This window comes from Scomber scombrus, chromosome 21 (genome assembly GCF_963691925.1).
Source record: "Scomber scombrus chromosome 21, fScoSco1.1, whole genome shotgun sequence".
Classification (NCBI taxonomy): domain Eukaryota; kingdom Metazoa; phylum Chordata; class Actinopteri; order Scombriformes; family Scombridae; genus Scomber; species Scomber scombrus.
In genome coordinates, this window is record NC_084990.1 from 11,635,320 (window position 1) to 11,660,944 (window position 25,625).

A 25,625-nucleotide genomic window follows, 5' to 3' on the forward strand; every position below is an offset into this window, starting at 1 on the left:
TATCTATCTATCTATCTATCTATCTACCTATCTATCTATCTATCTATCTATCTATCTATCTATCTATCTATCTACCTATCTATCTATCTATCTATCTATCTATCTATCTATCTATCTATCTATCTATCTATCTATCTATCTATCTATCTATCTATCTATCTATCTATCTATCTATCTATCTATCTCTATTTATCCACACACTCACACACTCACGCACGTGTGCACGCACAAACACACACACACACACACACACACACACACACACACACACACACACACACACACACATACACACACACACACACACACACACACACACACACACACACATATTAATGAATCATTTATCATTTAATCACCTACAACATTAGTGAATCTGTACTCTGTTAACAGGCCTGTACATGAACCATGTACATTCATATCACAGTCAGAAAACCCTGAGGAGTCTGGGACATCTGAAAGCCTTATTAAGCTATTCATTTACATATCACTGTTCCATGTCAATGGAATACACAATAAAGGTGTGAGACAAGCAGACAAGTGGAAAACTTTCAAAAGCAGGTTGTAGCAGCTCAGCTGAATACAGATATGCCAGTATTTATAGATCAGGGAGCATTCTGAAGTGCCATTCACTGCAAAAAAATAAATGCCTTTTAAGTAATTTAATAATTCTCAGCATGTCTTTGAACAAATACAAAATAATCAGTTCACTCACGGACCCCGGTTCATTCAAGAATTTTCTTAAGATTATAGATTTAAAATGGCAAAATCTTAAAGTGAGGCTATGTAACTTTTGAAAAACAAAATAGCATGTTCATTCTCTTGTGGAAGAAAAGTTGAATTCAATGTAAACATTCAAATACCACCTAGTGTCTTTGTTTTGGAGGTAAAGCCTCCCCTTTTCTGGTTGCTATTGTTCCAAAATCCCAATAGTTCAAAACCATTCCCATTAGACCGAAAACCTGTTAGTCTTAAAGCCTGTTATCCTGAAAATAAAAGCCCAATGCTCCAAAGGCCAATTACTCCAGAAACACACACTCTCCCTTAATGTGCTTGAAATGGCTTCTGTGCCTAAACCTAACAAGACCTTAACCACATCATTGTCACACCTCAAAACATATATATATATATATATATATGTATATATATATATATATATATATATATATATATATATATATATATATATATATATATATATATATATATATATATATATATATATATTTATTTATATTATTATTATTATTATTATTATTTTTTTTTTTTTTTTAACATGTCAAGATACACTAAATACTAAGTTTAAAAATGTGTTAACAGAGGTTTTTCTCCGACAGTCAGTTGAAGAATTTATTTTCCTTGACTTTATTTTCCTAAAAAACTTATCAAACAGACTTTTCAAAATTCACCCAGTTTTGCTAAATTTGGCGTCATGTTTCACTAAGCAGAACTCTGATTTATTGAAATCATACAAATTGAGTGGATGTGCTTTACTGGTGGTGTTTCAGAATGTCAAACAGTGGCGTTACATATCTCACTTTAGTCATAATCATTAACTAAGTCTTTCTTTATGAGTACTATAAAGTCATATGTTATGACTTATGTTATGGGCTATACGTATTTATATGTGGTGTCTGGAAAGAAGTAGTAAGGCTGGCTGTCACTGAACTCCAACCCCAGAGTGTGTAATTTAAAAGCAATGGGCCTTCGGAGCAGTGGGCTCTTGCTTTGGCCCGTTGGACTATGGGCTTTTGATCCAATGGGACATTTTTCAAACTAGGTTTCGTAATAATGGGCCTTCAGACCAATGGGTAGTCCCCTTCCAGATGTGGACCTGTACATTATGGTGACTAATGTTAACTAATATTAGCTAACTGAATATTTTGCTGTAAAGACATTACTGAGCTAGTTTTTAGACTTTATAACCCTTCTTGTGCTACTGTTAAGCTGCAATTTAGCATTCGCATTCTTTAATTGCTACTTACGTTCAGCAATAGGCCAGTTTTAAATTACTGCTAATTATGACAATGCTAAATCATAATGTTTACCATGGAAGGAAATATTTACCATTTTGTCCTTAGCTAGATAGTAAACGATGAATCTAAAATGTATTAATTTAAATTCATTTGATGCTTCACAAAGCAGGAAGTCCTTAAAGGTTACACTGATGACTGATATGGAATTTATTCATCACTTGTGTTGTTATTTGTCTTCCTGAGCAGATTTTGGTCCAGTTAATAGCAATCAACACTAAATCTGTGAAACGGCAATAAAACAGAACATATACCTTCATTCTGGATGCTGTTTTTGGTATTTTATTACTTTCTATTTCTTCCTGTCATGGAGTCTTTTGTTTAAAGAAAACTGCCATTAACAAAATGACCAATATCCTAAACTATCATTATTCATTTGATCATCTTAGCATCTAAATACATTCCATCACACCAAGCAATGAATGCATTCTCCACGTGAGACCTTTTTTTTCCTCCAAATGAAAAACAAATTCAATTATTCACTTGTTTCAGGAGCGAGCATGTCAATTATTTATCTTCTTGAGTCCAGTGATGCAGTACTTTGGTTCCCTTTTAATTGGAGATGAAAAATCTAGCAGGCCTTGAGTGCAGTCGGAGAGAAAGCTGCTTTTTAGGCGATGCAATATACATGATGTGTCATGCGGGACATCCACGGCTGAATTACATAACCCCAAGCACTGAGTGGTGCCTTGAAAAACAACTATAACACCCAAGGAAACTGTCCTCTTATTTGTGGACTAGAGGCAACTCCCATCAGGTTTAGTGTTCAATTGTATAGTTAGTTTCAAAATCATAGATACACAAGCATTTTTTTGCACTAGAACAATCATGCAGGATATAATCTGTTATAACAGAGTCCTCCATCATCCTCTCAGCAAGCAATTTAGGATTTAATTTGAATGTTTTTCTCAAACTTCTTTTTATTTCATTAACATTTTAGGTAGCTAGATAAGTGCTCTTTTTGCCCAAGATGGCAGAGATATACATACTAAAACATTAACCTGTCAAATTTCTAAGACCCAGCAGCTAAATTCCTCCCACATGCTGCATATTCTCCCACATAATGCACTGTAGTGGGTAGCTGGAATGGCAAGGCTTCACCAATACAGATGTACAATACATCAGGATGCCAGAGAGCAAGGTGTGAAGTGTCAAAGTTGGACATACAGCCAGCGCATGTCTACCACGCTTCCTCTGACACTCATCCTACACCATTGGCTGTGTGAGGAGTGATTGACTCAGAGGTTGATTATGCGTCTTCCAGCCAGGTGGTTGGCAGGCAGAGATGCGCATATCACCAGATTGCTGCATCAGCCAAAGTGTGAGGCCACAGTTTCTGGCATCAGTGTGTCTGGACGAACATCACAGGAATAATAAAAAGATGCAGGGATGTCAATCATCAACCAAAATGTGCCTGTTTAGTTGCTAATGCATTTTTTTTCACCCATTTTGTTGGCAGCAGTCTCTTCGTCTTGTATCTTGTATCATTAGAGGCTTTTGCCTTTTGAGCAATGCTGAGATGGAAGACAGGCGAGGCTGATTGGGAAAAAAAAACTCGAGGTTCTTGGGTTCTTGTGGGAGAGGGGGGGAAGTCTTTGATGTGGAGTTTCATGGAGGCAAATAACACACTTTGATATTTCATAAGCCATCTCTGCTCAAAAAAAAAAAAAAAAAAAAAAAGCGTGCACAAACAGACAACACAAATACACACACAATCTGCGCCTACACTCTGTCAAAGATGGGGTTTGAATTACCACCCAGCTGAAAGATTTGCTATTTTTGTCTTACATGCAGCACACTTTCTGGAAGTTCCAATTTTCCAGAGGAATGATGAGTGAATGTATGTCCTGTTTGATTTTCTGAGGAAGATAAATTAGTGTTTGGATGAACATAAAAGGTAATGTATGCACAAAAGCTGTGATGAGTACAGCTGTCTCCAGCATCTGACATCCAATCTGAGACAAGCCGCCAGGGGAGGTTGGACCATCCTCCGCTGTGCGAGTGTGTGTTTGTGTGTGTGTGTGTGTGTGTGTGTGTGTGTGTGTATGTGTGTGTGTGCATTGATGTTTATGGACAAAAACTGTAAATTAACTGTCAATTACAGTTTAAATATTTGCAAAGTAAAGCACTTTAGAATTTTACTATCTAATATTAATTTATTAACAATAAATTCTAATGATTTGACGAGCAGGCAGTTTTCATTAGAGTTTGAATATGATTGAAGAAGGGCTGTTGATCAAAATGACATCACAGTAGATCAATAAATATAGACACATTCACATAAAGTATTGATCTAATATATATAATTTATTTGATGTACTATTGTGTAATACACGTCAAGTCTTGAACAACATAAAACAAGCTCACTCTAGGTTCTATTATAAGGATAATCACTGATTGTTTACAATATTACAGCTTACTCTCATTCTTTCCCATATGACAATTGTTTTACCCTTATTTTATATGAACATATGTCAAAGCATTTGCATATATGTGCATAACAAACTAAGTTGTATTTCAACTTCCCACAATGTAGCAAGCTTATGTAGAATCAGCATAAGCCTGAACGTCATCCAAGTTCACTTTGTTCCTCCTTTTAGACTACTCCATATGTTGAAAAATATAGTGGCTGATATACTGCACTTTCCTATTTGCTAATAATTTGGGTTTGTAAATGTGTTTATTACCTGAAATAACTGTTTGGGCAGAGCCTCTCTGGCGTTACTCAGTATTTCTCCAACTTTGCAGGGCTTCCTGCTTAGAAAATGCTGTCACACGACGTGAACCCCCATCAAAATCCTAATGCACTGCATGTCGACTCAGGTGTGGTCTGGAGTCCAGGGGTTGCTGATACATCAGATGTGTTTTGGTTTGCTGCGGATGTGAGGTTCATCTCGAGGCAGCTTTGGGATGAGGCTTGTTATTCTCCTCAGTGAGACACGAGGCATGCACCCTAATTAGAACACATCTCCTGGTGAGAGAGATGCTGAGGTCTGACTACTCCTCCAATCTAATCAGCTTCTACCTCACTTTAGTTGCTCCCCAGAAAACAGGCTCTCACTCGTCTGACAAACAGATACAACAACAAGGAGATGGCACTGAACAACTGTTTCTAATTTGGAGGACTTTACAGAATTTCACAGATCTGAATCTTGAAAGGGCATGCGCCCAACAAAATATCACATCTTTGCCATCTTCCTCTCACTCTCTGCTGGAGACAAGTTAAAAAGGGGCTTGCAGGTGGTCGTTGATTTGTTACATACAGTACATGCAAAGATCTGGAAGCAACTTTAAAAAAATGTTTTCCTCCTTTTAGACTGGCCATGGGTGATAAAATAACAGAGTAGGTGCACCAAGAATATGGCCTACATCTCATCTAAAAAAATATTTCTACTACACTTCACATTCTCTCTCCCTTAGTTGCCTCCATAAGCTTAATAGAGCACATCACATGCACACGCTTATTAAGTGTCATCCCTACATACTGCAGTTCTAACATTGGTCTGCAAATAGTTGTAGAACATGTATCATTATGTACTTGAGACAGTGCCACAGTTGTCAGCACTTCATTTTAATTTGGCTCCCAAGCCACTGGTGATTTCAACCACTGGGAAACCCTGTCGGCTGCAGAAGTTAAACAATTCTGAGGCATTAGGACTGTGCGAGGTACACTGCTGTATCTCTGCCTCTGCAGTGTCAGCTGCCGTCTCACTTGGATACCAGGGAACCTTGTTCTTTCTCATGAAAATGCCAAGCAAGGGATGAGGAGAACTGTGTGAACATGTACTGTTTTAATTCGGTGCATCTTAGATTCCTGTAGGCATCCATTAACAGTTGTTGTACATTGTTAACAATTGCTATACAGTATATGTAAAAATCCTTAACGTTTCGGGAAAAATTCCCTTTGATTATAACCCTTTGTTACTGTTTCTGTCTTACTTCCAAGCTCATTAAAAATCCAAAAGAGAGAATGTTTGAAGCTGCATTAACCAACAGGGATTCTGTAAGAGATGAACTACATTATCTCTTGTGACATTTAAACAGTTAAAGTCTGCCTTAAGCCGCTGTAGATTTTATTTGGTTATTTTTTTGGTGCTTTAGAGCACGGTAGACCTTTTCTGTTCTGATGTTCGTCATCAAATTTAAAAAAGAAAAAACAACAAACAACAATAGCGCTGCTTTAAGCGTTAATCAATATCAGATCCTACTATTGAAAAAGTTATCTCTCTCCAAGGACAGAAAGACAAAAAGATTTTAAAAAATACCCCACAATATTTATCTTCTATAGTCCTTCAAATACTATTTGCCACTGCAATAACTTGTGCTTATCAACAGTACACAAAGCATTACTCATCCCTTCAGCTGCTTCAGGTATTTTGAGCATTTAATAATTACCAGGCAGCTCGTTCCATAGGGATGAAATGATGTGAATTGTGCTGTTGAAATATCAGTAAAGAAATCTTTTGATTAAAAAATGTAATCCAAAAATTCAGCACATTAAACATAACCTTAGAGTGGGGATTAGTGATAATGTTTCATGACAGTAAGACAAAATATTAATCAACACAATATTCACACATCAGTTTTAACAAATACTCATTAAACTTAACATGCACCTCATTAGTTCGAGTGCAAATAGGTCACGTAATAGTGCTCCGAAATGCAAAGGATTTCATGATTTGCATGGGCTGGCTCCTGAGGGAATTGATATTTGAAAAGAAAGCTGAGCGTGTGTGTGTGTGTGTGTGTGTGTGTGTGTGTGTGTGAGAGAGAGAGAGAGAGAGAGAGAGAGAGAGAGAGAGAGAGAGAGAGAGAGAGAGAGAGAGAGAGAGAGAGACTTGACCTGCAAGCAATCTCTGGAGAGCCATTCACTAGCGAGTCTAATCAGACTCTGGCTGATGCTTGTTCTAGGGGATTGCTCCTCTCCAGCCCTCAGGCCTAATTAGGACCCATGTGTACCACAGAGAGTTGCCGCTCACAGTTGACGACTGGATAGACGCTTACCTGTGTGTGCTCAATGAGCCAAAGAAATGAGCTGCTGGCGAGCATGATGACAAGAAGGGCATCAGAGGTATGAGTTTAATGAATGTTAGGACAGGGAGAGAGAGAAAGAGAGGGACAGCAAAAGAGTGAAAGAGGAGCAGTGAAGTGAGGGGAGGGGGGCAGATGTCTGGGCTGAGGGTCACAGACAAGGGAGCATATTTTATGATTTTTCTCTTAACAATGCAATGTGACCATTTGCAGGAAAGAGGAAGAGCAGAAGAATGAGGAAAAAGAGAGATTGAACACATAGCGGAGTAAAAGTTAGAACAGGTTTTTTTTGGCTTCCTGAGCTCAACTTTCTGTATTTCAATGCGAACCACCAAGGAATTTTCAAAGCAAACTGTGTTACATGCAAATTTCAAGAGGGCTTCAGATGAAGTAGTATTCAAACAGATAAAAGTACTAGACTTCTGAGGTATGTAGATAACAGAGAGGAGCTGTGTGTCCTACATTTCACTGGGAGCAAAATCATTATTAATGAGTATTATCACTTAAGAAAACAGATTCTCACAGTTCAAGAGCTCCTTTAGCGACAGACTTGTTATACCCAGGTGCTCTTCAGAGAGATTCAGGGAGTGCTTTGTACCTGCTTCAGGTGAAGTTTTTTAATGAACATTGTCGTTGATTGTCACTGTTGATGATGACGAAGATGATATGATGTTGATGTCTAGGACTGCGGTTGTACTGAAAATTGTGGTAATGTTGGTACCCATGAATATGTTGATGCTGATGTCATATATAACCACTAACATATATACTAGTACAGTCACACTGACGTTAACACTATTTTTTATGGTGCTGTGCTCTCTTGTTATCTTGTACTGCCTTGAGATGTGTATGACTTTTGCTATTGTCCTACCTGTTGTCTGTCCTATATGTATGAGGGTACTCAATTTCCCCCCTGTGGGAGTAATTTGTTTTGCATTGTAATGTTCTAACATGCACATGGAAATGCTAAGTAAGACAGCGGCTCTGTTTGTGAGAACTTCATTGGACCTTTACAGTCTGTATATCTTTGTCTCGGCTTTGTCTTATGTAGGATCAAAATTTGTTGATTTCCCAGTGCTGTGTGTGGTGAGCACAGCAAGTTTTTGAACCGTGAAGAGTATCAGTTACACTTAAGATTATGTTAAAATACCCTGTAAATACTCTACTCTAAAATACCCTGTAATACTATAATTACAGTGAAAAGGGGGTGAACAAGGGGCCACTTTATTTTACAGCCGGCATACTGCTTTAAAAACATGACAACAAATTTTAACAAATCTTATGCGCCCAGCCAAATCAGCAATGAATTGATATGCTTGTAGGAACTGTGTAAACATCTATAACCGATATATGATAAATAGTATTCCTGTGCTGTAAACAACGAACCACACCGTTGCACTGGATGACATGTTCCTTCGCCCTGAAGATTACGAGCAAGGAATTTTCCACAGACTAAAACAGTGATTACATTTTCAGCCTCTGAAGAGTAGTTCTGTGTAAGACAGAAGCCACTGTGTATTCACAGAAATGTGGTTCCATTTATAATGTGTTGCTAGCTTGTGCTACATATCACAACCTATCACATTGACTACATTGTAAATTTCTCAAATAATTTAAGGACAAAGGCAAAGGGTTGAGATGCACAGCACAACAAGCTGATTAATCTCTGTTAATTGAACCACATTCCTGCACATGCATAGATGAGGGTGACATGGGAGTGGTTTTTCACTTCAGTCCCATCCCACTCCCACAAAAATACAAAGAAAAAAAAAATGATGTTGCATCCAGATTCTGGAAGAATGACGTCCGCCCCATTCTATTCCTGAGTTGTGTTTTGAAACAGAGGTGATTTTTGGTGTATTCGATAACTACTTAACATGTCTTTCATACAGTGAATGGAATTTTAACACTGTCACACTTGAAAAAAAAAAAATGAAAAAAGACAACAGAACGACTAGTATTATGTTTAAAATAAAGAAAATAGTGTTTATTCATATTAGAATTACATATTTATGTATAAAAACGTATTGACTTATTGTTATATGATTCTGTCCCGCTATTGCTGCGTTTGATGACTGTTTTTTTCCTGTCCTGTCCCGGTCATATGATGAATAGATGAATTGACTCCCATCCTGTGGGAATCCCACAGGAATCCCCTAATGTGCAGTGGCATTTGCCTTACACAGAACTACACTCTGGAGACTGAAAACATGATCTCTGTTATTAGTCTTTGGAGCCGTTTCTAAACCAGCTAACAGGACCGTAATCTTTGGGGTGAAGGAACATGTCGTCTATTGCAGTGGTGTGACAGATATGTTTTTAATAGTTTTGGATAATAGCGGAGGTCTACAGCATAGAGAAATAAGATATATCAGGCTTTGGACACACACACAATACTTGTAATTATATTGGAATTATCTATAGATCATTGTCATAGATAATTGTGGGCTGTACTCTAGTGTTTTCCCATAATATCATATTGTGTGTCATGGTGTCATTCAATACACACTGCTTCAAATGATAAGTTAAACCCTTCAATCTCTGTTCGTGTTTCACAAAGTGCTTTTGCTTTTTTTTTGTGGTGTTGTATCAGCCTGGCTCAGGCTCAGACAGTCAGGCTTCAGTATTCATATCAGGTAGCCAAATCCAAAGTTTTCACTGCAATCATGTGACATGCAGTCCCAAAATCTATTTGATAACCTGCCACGGCTAGGTTTTCCCTCCTTTGTCTTTGAAAAGTGATTGAAATTCTTCACACCTACACCCACTCATCCACCTACCACCACCAAGGCACACAACAAACCACACAGAATGCAATAAACCTCAAGGCATATGTTTTCACAGGCAGCAAGGGTGAACAATGAAAAAAAAAACTGCAAGTTGTCTGATTTGTGTGAGAACTGAGGCCCAGCCAGAGTTTTACCGTGTTTGAGGTTCAAATTTCATTTATGATGCCCGTTTTCATCTTAAAGGAGACCGATGTTTGATTTGGTGAAACAGAGATTAAGCAAAGGCAAGAAGTAGAAGGATGAAACAAGTGATTCAACATGCATTTTTGCACAATTTAACAATGTCAGATAGGATAAGAATGAATAATTTCATTAGATGTATTTGTACTTCTGTTTCATTTAATTAAGTTAATGGACAAGCATTGTGGGTAAGGCAGTGATTAAATGCTTTTGTAAGAAAAATATAAATGGATTATATGGATATAATGGATTTTGCAAATATATTGCACAAAGTACATAGTGCTGCATGTTTCAGCGTATACTGTGCTAACATATCTGGATCATGCTGGAGAGTGTGTAAAAGAAATCTTTTACTCCTATACAGAAACTGATTAGACCTACAGAAAGTAATATTATGTGGTTCATACTTGTGTTATGGCATTACATTTCAGATTTACCACCACAGTGCTGCAGCTTAATTCTGCTCTCCCTGAAGACTTCACTGACATTTTCCAAGGTCTTGCTTTCAAACCCTGCACTGATTAGTGAAGCAGGTTTTAAGAGGAACTAATTCCCTAATTTCTTGGAATTTCCACCTTTTAAAAAAAAAAACAGTCAGCAAATGGGGAATCTAGTCAGCAAGAATATATAGTAACAGGAGCAGCAATCATGTAATCCTGAAGCTGCAATGATGGCTACATCTAGCAACAAACAGAATGCTGACACTGGCTGGTATATATCATACGAGTGCAAAAGCAATGTCAACTTGGATTAGATTTGCTCTGTTCATTAGTGTCACTGCAAAGAATAATACTGTTTTTGCTGTGTTACTTGAAAAGTAACACAAAGATCTGCGTCTAGCATAGCCACGACAAATGACTCTAGGCCAACCATTTTTTTTAAATAACATTTGTGGAATACACAAATCTCTCTCGTATCTTTTAAAAATATGTCTCAAACCTCTACTCCCACTTGAAATCTTGACCCACCATTTCATAAAACTTGACATTAAAAGGTCTATAGAAGTCTCGCAGCTGCTCAATAGCATCTCTGTCTATCTGCACATGAGTTCTGCCCTTGGACTTGCCTAAACAGCGGGGTGAGCCGCTGCTCTCAGGCTTCTTAAGGCAAGGGAAGCCCTTGGTGCGGTTGAAATAGAAGTGTTTATCTGTGACAATACGTTTTAACCCAAGGAAGTCCTGCACCCGAGCCAATTCCCCTGCTGGGTCTGTGATTAGACGCTCTCCGCTAACAAAGTGGATATGAGCCAGGGGGAAGTAACGGAGCCAGTTTTCAAGGTGCAGAGCATACAGGCCGATCCGAATGGCATTCCAGGATGTGTCCACAATGCCCAAGCTCTGGTTTCTGAAGGCCAGCTCCTGGAAGCTCGGCAGTTCAGGCGTTTTGGATAAAGTCTGTGTGTAATCTGATATTGCGCGGGTGACAGGGTCCCGCACCACCACAATGAGCTTGGTATCTCGGGACATAGCAGAGATCCGGTGTGGCGTCTCTTTAGTCACAAAGTAGCTTGGTGTCTTCTCCATTGTGATTTGGCTTTCAAGAGTCCTTGGCATTAAACCTCTGAATAAAAAATGAAAACACACAGTAAAAGTTCCATTAAGATAGAGGTTTCTCATTTACATTCACATTACTTTAAGTGTCTTTTCATCATATTTTCTTGCACTGCTGTTTTGAATTGCTTAAAATTACCGCAAAGACTAAGAGATTCAGACACAGAGGACATGATGTCCTTGCATCCACTCTGTCAAAAAGAAAAAGGCTTGTATTAGATGTCTATTTAGGGCAAGATTACACAAGTGAGTTGCAAAGGCACAAAACCATCCTAACTGAGAAGCTCCAGTTTGGCTGTGAACCCAGTTTCTCGATGTAAATGATAATAGGAGCACTGACGCAAAGTCATAGTACTCTGTTGTCACAGGAGACTTGTCTCGCAGACAGTTCTCTTGTGCATCCACCCAGCATGGTTCAGGAGTAATAAATCACCATAAATGCAAACAGAACATGTATAGCAGAGTGACTCTGTTGGGTTACTTCTGGGTCTGAAAAGTAGGCCACTATGGCCATTTTGTATGGGATTTTCAAATCCCATACATAATGGCTTTAACAGCAACATTTGGATGATGCATGAATGGCAACTTGGCCAACAAAAATAGATGACATGACATGCATCATGTCCAGACTATCTAGAGAATTGAACTATAATATTTTTCTATGCCATAAAGTTGATCGAACCAGCTGGAAAATGAATACTGAAGCACCATACTGACCTATCAGAACAAGATTAAAAACCCATATAAAAGAGTACAGATGCATTTTTTGTGTATACATTTTTGTGAAATTTATTTCCAAAACAGTTTAAAAAACAGCTTGTCTTTACCAAGGACAGCCCACCTGGCTCTACAATCTAGTCTTAAGTGCTGCTTGTGCCATTATTTTATTTAATTTTATGTGTTCTTGACAGACAAGTTGCCATCTGATGCATCCCTGCGTGGCAAGTTACATTTAATGACCTTCATCACTCCTCCTTTTCCTTTATCCTTTCTGTTTCCAGATTGTATTGAACAAAAGATGCCCGCAGCTCACTCAATTGCATATTAAGCAACCATGACTATTCAGAAAAATAGCTTGGCCTTTATTGATGAGCCTTTACACAAGAGTTGCTGGGAAGCAAAGGTTTATTTTAAAAGCAATCCTCAAAAGTCAGTGAGTTGGCATTTGACCTTTTCTCTGCAGCTTTGACAGCTGACAATCAGACTACGGTAACGGGCAGGGTTCACCTCTCTAAGACACATCTCTGAGATAAAAAGGGCTTCAGCCGCCAACCGTCCTGAAGAGTCGTGCCAATTAGTGGAGATACTTGCAGTCTATAATTATTTTATAATATTATTGATGCACATCCTTCCTCCATGCTACATGACAGCCAATCATTAACATGAAATGTATTTGGAAGAAGATTTATATGTGTGTGTGTGTGTGTGTGTGTGTGTGTGTGTGTGTGTGTGTGTGTGTGTGTGCTTGTGCGTGTGTTTGTGTATTGAGTTTAAATTTGTAATTAAGGAGTTGAAATATTAATGTACATATTTCATATATGGGATTTATAGAGAGACTATCTGACTATTTCATACAAAGCAATGCAATGGGGCTGCACCTTGTTAAACGTGCTTCATGTAGCATTTTAAAATCTATAAATCATTCTCTTTGAGATGTTAGCACAATTAACATAAACAAACATGACAATAGCTCAGAGGCCTGGCAGCTACAATAAGCCTGCACAAGGCAGTTTACACTGTTTGCCTCCTGAGGTTAGATTTTATGAGAACTCTGATGAATTGCTCTACAGTACATCCAAAAAAAAGAGAGTCACTGTTCTGCCAGTGCACACAGAGCTCCGGCCTTTAAGGTTTTTTCAATAAAATTTTAAAATGAGTGGAGATACTGAAAACACATCAAAAATGTTTACCCAGGGAGGGAGAGAGGGACAACTATAACATGCAGCGACAGTTTTGACAATAAGAAGCTGCTTTTATGTGAAACAAGCTTTTAATTTTAAGCCGCCATTTATCTCAGCTTTTGTGTTTCCCTAAATGATTTCTTCTTCATCATCATTTCTAGCATTTTGAATATTCCATCAGTACAGAATTTTTGTCAGTATTTGGCAAGGCACTTGTGAGAACAGATAGGCTACTAAGTGAATGAATAAAGAAAGAAAAGAAAGAAAAATAAAAAGCAATTGCAGCTGCATAAACAGCTACAACTAAGTCCCTTTGTACTCCATTTGGAGGTGGGAAAATCATCCTCTTTTGGATTATGAAGCGCAGCAGTCTTACTGGGTAGTATATCATTTTTCATATGGTTTCATATCATCACATTCTGCTAGTTTGGAGAGAGCAGGTACATGCTTTTAAGATCATGTAAACACAGGTGACTATCAGCCTGGCTCCTAAGTCCAAACACTCCAAGGGGCCTTTGAGGGCCCCATCCAAATGAAAATGCCACACTTTCACTAATTCAGTTTAATAATCATTCACCCCAGCATAGTTACAAAACATTATGTAGTGTAATTCAATCTAATTATCGACTGTTGTGTTCCAAAAATAACCTTCAACAATTCATCACATCAACATCCTCTGACTACTTAGCAAATGCCCTGTTGCCGTCGGGTCATTTGTTTTAAGTTGATTTGGTAACTTATTTAAAGATCATATCACATGGGCACTGGAGCAGATAGGCATGCACCTGTGCATGTGAGATATGCTCTTACCTGTACCACTCTAGGCCTCTGTCATAGTTTCTGTCGAAGAAATGTGTCTCGGTGCCAGCAGCTCGCACGTCAGGATGAATTCTTATGAACTCCAGCACAGCTCTCGTCCCTCCCTTTTTCACACCAACTATGATGGCATTCGGTAACTTTTTATTCCCAAACTTTAAATTACCCATCGCTGCGCTGGGGGTGTCGTTCCTTACGACGTGAAGAGCCGAAGGACGTCTTTGGTCAGACACCTCAACACTGCCCGGTTTTTCATCCAGCTGCAAGACGCAGGACGGGGATTTCTGAAGGCGTCTTCTGCCTCCATCAGCCAGTACGCGCTGGCAGCTGGGCGTTTGATCCCCTGACTTTTGCATGATGTTATCGGCAGGGAATAATACACAGTAGCACAAGTATGAAAGGAAAAGAGAAAGCAAACAAACGGATGTTCTTGTGAGCCTGTGTGAGAAGGGAAGAAGTCGACTGAAGAGGAGCGCGCATGCCATCTCTCCATGGATATGAACAGAGCATGGTTTTCTAATTGATACCCTTCAATTCTGATTGTTTAGTCGCTTTATTGGCTTAATTGTCTCGTCACCAAGGCAGAAAAACAAAATCACGAAACTTCTGCGTTTGGCCAGTTCAGCACTTCCATCACTTCATCGTATTAACACAGTCCATCCGCGTCCCATCCCTTCAGTCCCTTGATGGAAAAGGCATCCTCCGTTGCGCACTGAGTTTGGAAAAGACATCCTCCTGTAAAACTCCCGGACGCAGTCATGGTCATCATCGAAAGCAGGATTAGGGGGTTAGAGGGGGGTGGGAGACGCGCTCGCTTGGCAACTTCTGCGGACTGTCAGCTCCAAAGCGCCTGAGCGACAGAAAAATGCTTCAGCACGGTGACGTCAGAGCATCTTTGCATTAAAAAAAAGTATTCAGCTTTCCCTCACCCATTTGACTTTACCCTCTTCTAATCTAACAGCAGCATAGTAAAGCATTTAAGCTTTTTTGCGCCATTGAAAAAGCCCCGTCATATCTGTAGATTTTCACAGCTTTTAAGCATGGCTCATGTAGGTGCATGGGAAAAAAACAGTGATTGTATACATTTCAACACATGGCACGTGACAAATCAAGACAGGATGACACAAATCCATAAACATCCATCTGTTGTACTTCCATAACCCTAGAAGCAACTGAAACCTCTATGTAGAGCAAATGCTTGGCACTCAAGTGTTACAGTTTCTCTCTTCTTGTTGCACCAATCACAGCACTATAACATTCTCTTTTGTGTTTGTATGACTGCATGTTGCATCTCTTGATATTGAATTCGGTTTCTTTTTTCCGTGTCTGTTCAGGTTCAGCTCTAACTTTTGTCAGTTGAGTTCCACTTGCATCAAAATTACAGAGTCCTTAAAAGGTATGTTCACAGTTTTTCAAGTCTGACTCAGGTAACCAAATTAACATTGAATTAGGCTTTTCTTGTTATCATCATTCCTTCTGTTCCTACTGCCCATTAGAAGATCCTTTTTGAGGAAGCCTCAAATTAGCTGCAGATAAACTTTCAAATACATTTGTATTCAAACATTTGTGGATGTAGATTTTGTCTCCCATTAATTACATTGTAAGCATGTTCAGGAGTTACATTGTAAGCACATTGTAAGCGACTATAGCTCAGGAGGTAGAGCGGTTGGGAGATTGGCGGTTCGATTCCCGGCTCCTCCAGTCCATATGTCGATGTGTCCTTGGGCAAGACACTTAACCTCAAATTGCTCCCGTTGCTGTGCCAACTGTGTATGAATGGTTAGTTTCCCTCTGATGAGCAGGTTGGCACCCTGTGTGATAGCCCCTGCCATCAGTGTATGAATGTGTGTGAATGGGTGAATGAGACGTAGTGTAAAAGTGCTTTGCGTGGTCATAACGACTAGAAAAGTGATATTTAAGTACAGTCCATTTTAGCACGTTAATTCTGTTGTTCAGTTTGAACAAGAGGAATGATTACAGTGATCAAAACCAGTTCATAGGTATAAATCAATTTCATAACAATTCCATTTGCTGATGAAAGTCAAGTCAAATAATCGTACGCTGCAGAAAAGCTACTAATTGGACTTAAATTGAAACTGCTGTTTCTAAGTTCAAAGATTAACTTTGAACCTAATACATGATTGTTTTATGTTTAGACTCAACTATCAGCTGAAATTGATTTATCAGTCCTCTTTAATCTGTAGTATGAAGCTACTGATTGATTAAAATCCTAACAATTAAATAAAATATGAGATATAGGGGTACTCATTTCAGTCAATATGTGAGATACTGTATTAACAGATAGAAATCTTTACTGCATACATTCATATTTTCTTCTGTTTCATAATTGCTTAACTAAGTATTGATTCCCTGTCATAACTTGTCAGAATAACCTCTCCACCTGCAAACAGAATCAGACATGCGGGTGACAGTAACACACAGTTAAGACACATATATTCATATGTGTTATGTTAGCTCATGAACATGAACTTTACATCACATTATGGATGAAGGACATTCCTCTTTTGCATCAAGTAAAAAATTATGGGTGGATTAGCAAAACTGTGATCAGAGTAGTCAGTCCTGTACATTTCTAACTACAGAAATATAGGATTATGATTTGGATCCAGGCCCCTATTAACCCCCTTCCTCCTGCTTTGTGTGAGGTTTGTATAGTTCCTCTCTGCTGAAACGGCATGTTAGCACATTAAATTAGAAGTATTCAACATGTAAGCACATTATCGGCTCAAATAATAAAGCTCTTAACACTAGACCGACACAAGGAGTCTCCTCAAGGCCCAAGGCCTCAAGATTAGGTAATAGAACTAGACTCACCTTAGTGACTTTTATGCCAGCTGATATTATGCTTTGTTCCCAAACAAATCTAAGACCAGAGCTTTCACGGTCTCTGTAGTTTTGGGACTCATTCAGCTGCTTTTCTCACATGGAAATCCAACCTGGATCCAGTGCCTGCATTACTCTTGCAACCTCAAACCAGTAATATTTTCTCTGGTCTTATTTGACAACACTTCCTAGCAGAGCAAGTGTCGGGATGTTGGTGTGAGCAGAGTGTGTAGGGTGGGTCATCCCTCTTAGTTTCCTGATGATGGATACAAACGCAGACAAGCCTGAGGTGGAAACAGAAGAGGATAAAAACTCCTAGGACTGCAGAGACGCACAGGGAGGAGTTGAGGTGTCAGAGTGGTGCTCCCGTGGGTTTCTGCGCCCAATCTCAGAGGCCGCTGATTAAAGAATGATTTATAGGGGCCAGTCAGAGAGGCCCGCTCAGCAATCTGTCTAGTGAATGAGATTTTTCCTCAGGAAGAGGGCGGGTAAATCAAACCTTGAGGGGAGAAGACTGCCCAGCTCGGCGATAGGGGCTGGTGATTAAATGTTATAATCACCTCTGCTGAGTGAGCAGCTTGTGTTCACAGCTTGTTTTTTTTATCAGGGATATTTATACCTAAAATCCGTTTACCCTGAGTTTAATTTACAGAACATATGTCTTGACTTCGGTTATCACAGAATAAAGTGTTGCCTCCTAAGACTGATGCAAACTATGACATTTAACAATATGGAACCATTTAATTGTAATGCCTTTTTTTGTACAGGCACAAGATCATGAAAGGAGATCATTCCCTGTGGAAGAAAATGAAAAAAATAAAGCAATTGTTAAACTGTGCAAATATTTTGCAGCAAAGTTTGCACCAAAAGAGGGTGGTTTTGGTAACTTCAAGGGACTTTTGATAGACATCAAATATCATGATGTAAGTTTTATGGAAAAGAAACGAAACAACAAGCAAATGAAATGTTCATGCAAGCAAAATGTGTTTTTACTTGCTGGCTGTCTTTTGGAGATCTCTGAATTAAGGCCACAGTTTTCCCACTGACCACTCCATCAGCAGCACTGCTCATTTGTCAGAGGTAAGTGAAAGCCTGAGGGGGAACGTCAACCTGTCATGATCAGACTGCTGAGTGCAGATACAGATGATCCGGACAACTTCACATTACAGTTGGATGAAAAATCACTCCAATGCTAAACAGTACACACTCAGGAAAATCTGCTCAAATGAATCATTTACTGTATTTCTGACCTCAGATAATCCAGTAGTTCAGTTACTGACAGTACGAACAAATCCTATGAATATAAAATTTAGCATCCGTTGCTGCTCTTTCAAAAGAGAAAATATGACTGACTTTGTAGATTCTGTAATAATCGCAGAGGTAAAGCTGAACAGCATAATACAGAGCAGCTGTCAGCCAGGCACCTTATCCAGTAAAGCTTTACATATATTTTAAGTAGAATATAGATCTTTGATTTCTGAACAGCATAGGTACATTTAGTTTCCAGTGATTTTATACTTCTATCATGTTGGCCTTGCAACTTCATCTCTGAAAGGCCTGTGCATGGCCAATGATGTCACAATACTGTCACCTGCTGGTAAAATTATGACATTGCAGTCAAAGTGCGTCATTTCAAATGTTAGCAAAAGTGAAAGTTAATAATTCAAGGGCCAAGTGAGACGACGAAGTCAACTCTTCTCGAAAACAACAACAATTCGACGTATAAAACAGTAAGTTTACGTTAATATTACGCGTCATTACTCTTGTAAATCATTGAAAATTACTATGGTGAGTGCTACACAGAGCTACAACTGAAGGATCGGACAAAACAAATGCTTTTAAAGACAGTGAAAGTGAAAATGTTTCACCGGTAGTGATTTTGTTGCGTCTAAGTACTCTATTATCTTTTGTAAAGCACATTTAAAAGTCGCCAGGCTACGATGGATTATTGGAAAGCATGACAAGGAAAAGTGTAAGAAAATAAAACAAACAAAAACAAAAGAATCTTAAATTTGACTCTTTGAATTGTTGATGTTTTGTTTTTTTTCCCAGTAAAACATGAAGAAAATATACCTGCACTTAGCCGGAAACACTATGGATTCTCACAAAAGATTTATTAAAAAACTAAAAAAAAAAGGTGCAAAGGTGGTGAAAACGCCTCAAGAGAGTGAAGTAACGATTGTCTTCTGTCCCATTGTCAGTCGTTTTGAGACTGACATCAAGTCAGCATTATCCAGCATTGAAGGTAAACATGGAGACACCTAAAAGCATATGAGCACGTTATTGCGTGTTTTGTCTTTTAGCTGTCAAACTCTTGTCTGATGTGTGTCTTTTCCAAAGGGTTAGGATGCAAGAATGTGATCCTCGTGGCAATGCATCACACTTTTGACCCCAAGTACACTCTACCAAACTTCAGAGAATTGGACAACCGTGGAGTCACAGTCTTCGTGGACTGTCTGTTTTTTGAGAAAAGGGGACTTTTGAGATGCCCTTGCAATAAAAAGGCAATCAAGACAGTTAGTAAAGAGGTAATTGCACAACTCAAACATCCTGACAGTCTTTTTAAATGGTGTTAAGGTTAAATCTGTAAAACATGATCATATATGTTTATATAGGGTGTTCTTATTGTTCCATACTTGTGGGAAATGTGAAGAAATTACTATTAACATAATTTCCTCACCTTTTTTGCTTGAGAACAATATGGCCCAAATCAACAGTCTAACACTTAGCTTAGCTACATTCATGTACTTTATATATAAGATGGATTTATTAAGTTTTATGTTTCTTTTCTTTTTTGCAGATGGGACTTCCAGGGTTTCCAACATGTATAATGTAAAACACAAAGAGGAGAATCATATGCAAAGGGAGTAAAAAAAAAGAAAGAAAGCAAAAAATAACATGTAAATCAAATTATTTAAGTAGATGAAGAGAGAAGCCCACAACCAATCCAACGTGACTCAAGAATCAATTTTTCAGCTGGTTTCATTTTAATGATTGTTAATTTTCCATGTGCTATTCTGTTGATGTGTACAGTACTTACTTCCTCACTCCCTTTCCGTGGCCACTGACCACAGTCTGATGAGTTGATTGTAAAATGTATGACCATTATGTTTGCTTATGAGACATTCTGCATCATTGGCTGTATTTACATATTAGCTTAATTACTTATTAGAATACTCTCTAATAGTAAATCTTGTGTAAACTACAATAAAGCAATCTTATACATACTTTTATTTTGTGATCTGGTCTCGTTTGTTGGCTAGAGTTTGGCAGTTTGTGTTAAAGCAATGCCTTTTAATGGAACTCTTAAGGGGACTTTTGCACAATAATGATAGTAAAGGAGAACAAAGATGGAGCTGCAGAGTCCAAACCTCTGCATTTACATTGATCCCCTGATATACTGTCTATTTTATAATCTGAGACGGAAGGATAGGTTCATTATTTTTCAAGTCTGTCCTAAAACAATAGTCAGGTGCATAAATTAACATTGGCGTATGTTTTTCCTGCTGTAATCATTCCTCCAGTCCATACTGCCCCTTAAGAGATACCTTCATAATGCACTTATAATGTAAGTGATGGGGGAGAGAATTCACAGTCCTCATTTTGAGCAAAATTTTATTATTTTGTTAAATTGTATTTGAAACTAATGAGTTTACATTTATCAAAGTTATAGTCTTTTTTAGTGCCTAAATCCTTCTTTTGCAGCTGCAGCTGAACAGGAAAACACTGTCTGTTAAGACACAAACAGGGAAATTCAAAGACTGTAAATTTGGAATAAATCCACTTGCTTTGAATAACTACAATGGCTGGAGCCTCATATTAGCTCCAGATAAATGTTTAATGTTATTTCTTTTCCAATGTGACAAAAAAAGTGGTTGGAGTATTTGGTTTGGGATCACATTCAAGGTTTCTTGAGAGATGGGTCGCTGTCTGTATGCAGCTGCCCTCCAGTGCCATTGAGGTACATTAAATATGTATCCACCACACCTATTTATCTGAAAATTAGGGATGAGCTTAGTTAGCTATAGTTAATCTTATTAGTTAGTTCAGGACAGGGAGACTCTGGTTCTTGTGTTGCTTGTTGCATAGCGCAAAGGTGTTTCTTTCCCATTATTATTATTATTATTATTGTTGTTGTTGTTGTTGTTGTTGTTGTTGTTGTTGTTATTTTTATTTTTACCTCAACTTGATTTTCTGGGTTACTCGATTTGGTTGCTTGTTTTTGACTAACATTATGGTAGATTTCATTCATTCAGTCTTGCACTGATGAGTTGCTGGAGCAATATATGAAGGAACAGTGATGATGATTGCTCAAAATGAGTGTTGATGTTGAGCCCCAATGTACAAAGGAAAACCTGAAGGGGATCATAAGGCTAACTTGCAAGAAGATAGTGTGTTGATGGATGGGGGAGGTAAAGGTGGTGTAAGTACTATAGCTGGTTTAAGATTTGCAAAAAATGACATTGATTAGGTAAGGTAAAATGGCTGCTTCTGTTTTTAAATGAGGAAACCACTGGTTCATGTTTTCATGTTGCATGTAAGTTGAGGTTGTTGCCAAAGTTTAATGAAAAGGATGTAGAAACTTTTTTGTATGTTTGAGCATGTTACTGATTCAATTTCAATGGTACAGTGTATCTTTACAGGTAAAGCACCAGGGGTTTACTCAGCTCTCTCTTCTGAGGACTGTAACGTTTACATTACAGCAAAATCACACAGTCTTGAAGGCATATCAGTTAGTTCCTGAAGCATAAAGCTAACAGTTCAGGGGCTGTCTAAAGACTGGTGAGCAAACGTGGAATTTGCATGGAATTTGATCTCACATTTTGATCGCTGGTGCGCTTTATCTGGAGTCAAAACAACATGAGTTATGTAATATAGTAGTTCTAGAACTGTTAAAGTGTATATACATTAATGAGCGAAAAATTCACATTTCGAGGCTGCAGTGCTGGCGAATGAATGTTCGGTGAGCAGTATGATGGTGACAAATCCCAGAAAGAAGATTCTTTGTCCCTGACATTGGAACAACAGCCTAATGGAAAAAGTGATCCAAATGTGTGTTGATAGAAAAAGGTCCTTGAAAAAAGATAAAGTTGCATGAAGTTATCTGGTTTGGCCTATTCATAATCCCACAGTTGTTGATGCAACAGAATTGGTGGCTCCATTTCAAAATGCAGGTTAAGCCAATAGACACATCTGAGATTGACTTGGGTTATGCTCCATTCATGTCTGATGGCTTTGTAATGCTAATTGGGAGTGACAAGAAAGTTCCAGTCAGAATTTTGAGGGACTGAGGAGCTTTGCATACCTTTGTGAGGGAGGCAATCCTGCCTTTTTCTTCTGGTCCAGAAGCAGGGAGCTGTGTTTTTTTCCTGTGATTTTTGTACAGAGAGACGTGGAGGTTTATGTCCATCTGAAACTGCCAATTGGAGGAACTGACATAATTTTAGGAAATTACCTGTAGATGGTTGAGTGAACTTTTTTTTCCGCACTGTCCATGCTCCCTTGTCTAGTGCTTGATCGATGATTGATGATGGTTTCAGGAAAAGACTCTACGAGCCCGGGGAAATGGCAAAAGAAAAATTGCAAGTCTCTCAGAAACAGTGAAAAGATTGTTTGACCATAGGGTAGAGTGATGTGAATTTAGTGCTGGTAACCAGGGTTTTGGTGCAGTGGCTACTTGTTAAACAACCTTTCAGGCAAAATTCTTTGGTCTATGCAATGTAACCTGTCAGGTTTCAAAACAAATGACCTGATCAAGGATATCCAGTTCTAATAGCAAAGAAGTTCTTGTTAGTACTTTATGAAGAGAGATAGTTGAAATGATGTTGCAACCACGACTTAAAAATTCAGAAACTCTAGCAAAGTTAAATACACTGCTAGGACATTTGGATGAAAATAAATGTAAGCAGCTTGTCGAGGTTATTCAAAGTTACCCATGTCTGTTCTCAGATACTCCTACTTACGCTAATTTAATAGAACATGATGTGGGGGATGCTAAGCCTGTTACTCAGTGGTTCTATTGGGTTTCTCCAGAAAAGTGAAAGATACTAGATTCAAAAGTGTCATACATGTTGGAAAATGCTGAATACTCTTTATCTAGTTGTGTTTCTCCTGGTTAGCAAACCAAATATTGCACATAGGCCCTGTACTGATAGTCAAAAGTGTCATTAATGCAGTGACAAAGCCTGATTCCTTTCCTCTCCTGAAGATGGAAGATTGTATCGATTAGGTGGGGGCAGTGAACTATGTCAGCAAATTTGACCTTCTTAAGGTGTGTGCTTTTGTGACAACATCAGGTCTGTACTCTTACACAGTCATGCCAGTTGGGCTGTAAAATGCCCCAGCCACATTTGAACAAAGTTGTGTGTGGGTTGGATCATTGTGCAGTTTATTCAGATGATGAGGTAAGAGTGACACAGCCTGCTAGCTGCAGCCAGGATTTATTTCCTAGGAACACTGTTACCAGATGCTTCCACTTGGGGTAACGAGCCACCTGTAAAGCAGAACAGACAGGTGAATAAGCCGCAAACCCCCAAGATGACAGGGGTCATCAAGACTTCAAAAGATTAATGTGATGGACTTTGTTCTTGTTAATTTATCATTTGGACATATGTCATATCAAAGGCAATGAAAATGTAGCTGCAGATGTATCTTATTGGATGTTTGTAGATCATAATGGATTAGGAAATTATCTATTAATTGAATTTTCTTGCATCTATATTTGTTTTTGTTCAGAGGTCTGAGGTGGGACCTTACTCTTAAAAGGGGGAAGGGGGTGACAGCCTTATAGGCCTCAAGACCAATTTCCTGTTTGGTTTGGTTGCTAGGATCTGGGGTAGGGCTCCTGACACTGGATTGGTGTGACTGCTCATCTGGTGCCTGAACAGTCATTCTCCCTCCCTCTCTCTCTCTCTCTCTCCTCTCTAGTTTACTTGTTTTGGTTGTTGATTTATTTTTGTTTTCTTACATTCATACATGTTCACACATCCACACACTACACACATTACTGATGAACTGGCTGCATAGTTAATATAGCTTTCTTAATAAATGTATTATTCTTTAAATAATCTAGTGTGGACTGTACATTTTGTCCTTCCTTTGAGCTCTGTCATGACACATAATGATAACAGTGCAAAAGTGCTCAAGTAAAAAGGTGACAAGACACATGCATTTGTGTCTTAGCTAAACAAACTTGTCTGTCAACTGTTGTGCACGGGTAGACAGTGTTATATATGATATGACATGAGGTGTGCAGGACTGTATGCATTCTGTGGTTTTGTGCTTTTGGTTACTTTGCTGTTGCAACTTCCCTTCTGTTCTTCCGTTAGATTGAAGGTTTGCAAATGACGGAAGTTGTGTGCTTGAATAAGAATGTTTTGCTGAAGTTTGCAAATTCTGCCCAAGTAGCAGCTTGTGTTTGACACAGATTCCCCTGGGATGTCTTGGAAATCATATGCTGATCGTTATGATAGTCTAACTCTTTGTTTTGCTGACTTTGTTGATTCATATAAGCCTCGAATTGTAATCTTCTAGTAGTTCATTCGTATATTGACCCAGATTTTTGTCAGGGGATTGACCTCTCTTGGCCATTTTATTATATCATTGTTCATCTTTAGCATTTTATAAACATGATAATACGTTTTTCTGATTTACATTGTGAGATTATAATGCCTTGTTTCTCTCTTGGCTTGTATATGCTATGGTCCCTGGAATATAATTTATATATACTTTATGTAACATCAAGCTGCTGTGACTGTATGGAGACAGTTATATCATGTGCTGTAAATTCACTGTATCCTCACCAAAGCCTGTCATCCTGTGGAAAATGAGAGTTTTTAGTTGTTGTTTTTTTCTTCTTCAGGGTGTAGGTTTGAGGTTAGGCTATTTTCTGTTGTTCACACTTTGATAGTGTCATCAATCTCTCTGTGCTTTTGGCAAAACATAATCATTAACTCTTTGTCTATGTGAGAGCATAGGCAAACACTATGGGGTTGTTGTTCATGTTGTAGTAGCAAGCTTGCAACCCTAAAGATCAAAAGACACTCAACTCAAATTTCTTGCTTGTGTCATGTTGTTTCAGGATATGATTTGTTAAAAGTTTATCTACATCAACACTTGTTGTGCTTTCTTTTTGCTGAGAAGTAGATAAGAAAATTGATACAATGTTCATGTATTTAGTTAGGCCTACTTACTGATACCTTTTTTTAGCCAGGTGCAGTTGATTCGTGTCATCACTATTGCTGATAGGTTGCTAGGCAACAGCAGAGACTCCAGGAAGTACTGTGCCCAGCCGATAGAGAAGCACACAATGCGACATTTTTACACTTTTCGGACAGCTGTGTCCCCCTGTTTGCAGTCCTTGTGTTAAGCTAAACTAACTGGCTGCTCCAGCTTCATAATTAGTGTACAGTAGAGTCACCTTTAAAGAATATGTTGACCATTTATTTTTAAAGCCTGTCTCAAAACAAAGGTCAGGCATCC

The 25,625-nt window shown here is 38.5% G+C and overlaps 1 protein-coding gene across 1 annotated transcript; it reads right to left on the bottom strand.

Moving 5' to 3' along the window:
- Positions 1-10,974: 10,974 nt before the first annotated feature.
- On the bottom strand, positions 10,975-14,785 carry LOC134003524 (heparan sulfate glucosamine 3-O-sulfotransferase 2-like). The gene is made up of 2 exons (XM_062442752.1): positions 14,295-14,785; positions 10,975-11,593 (listed from the first exon to the last, which is right to left on the bottom strand). The coding sequence occupies exons 1-2, from the start codon at positions 14,783-14,785 to the stop codon at positions 10,975-10,977; spliced, it is 1,110 nt and encodes a 369-aa protein (XP_062298736.1).
- Positions 14,786-25,625: the final 10,840 nt, after the last annotated feature.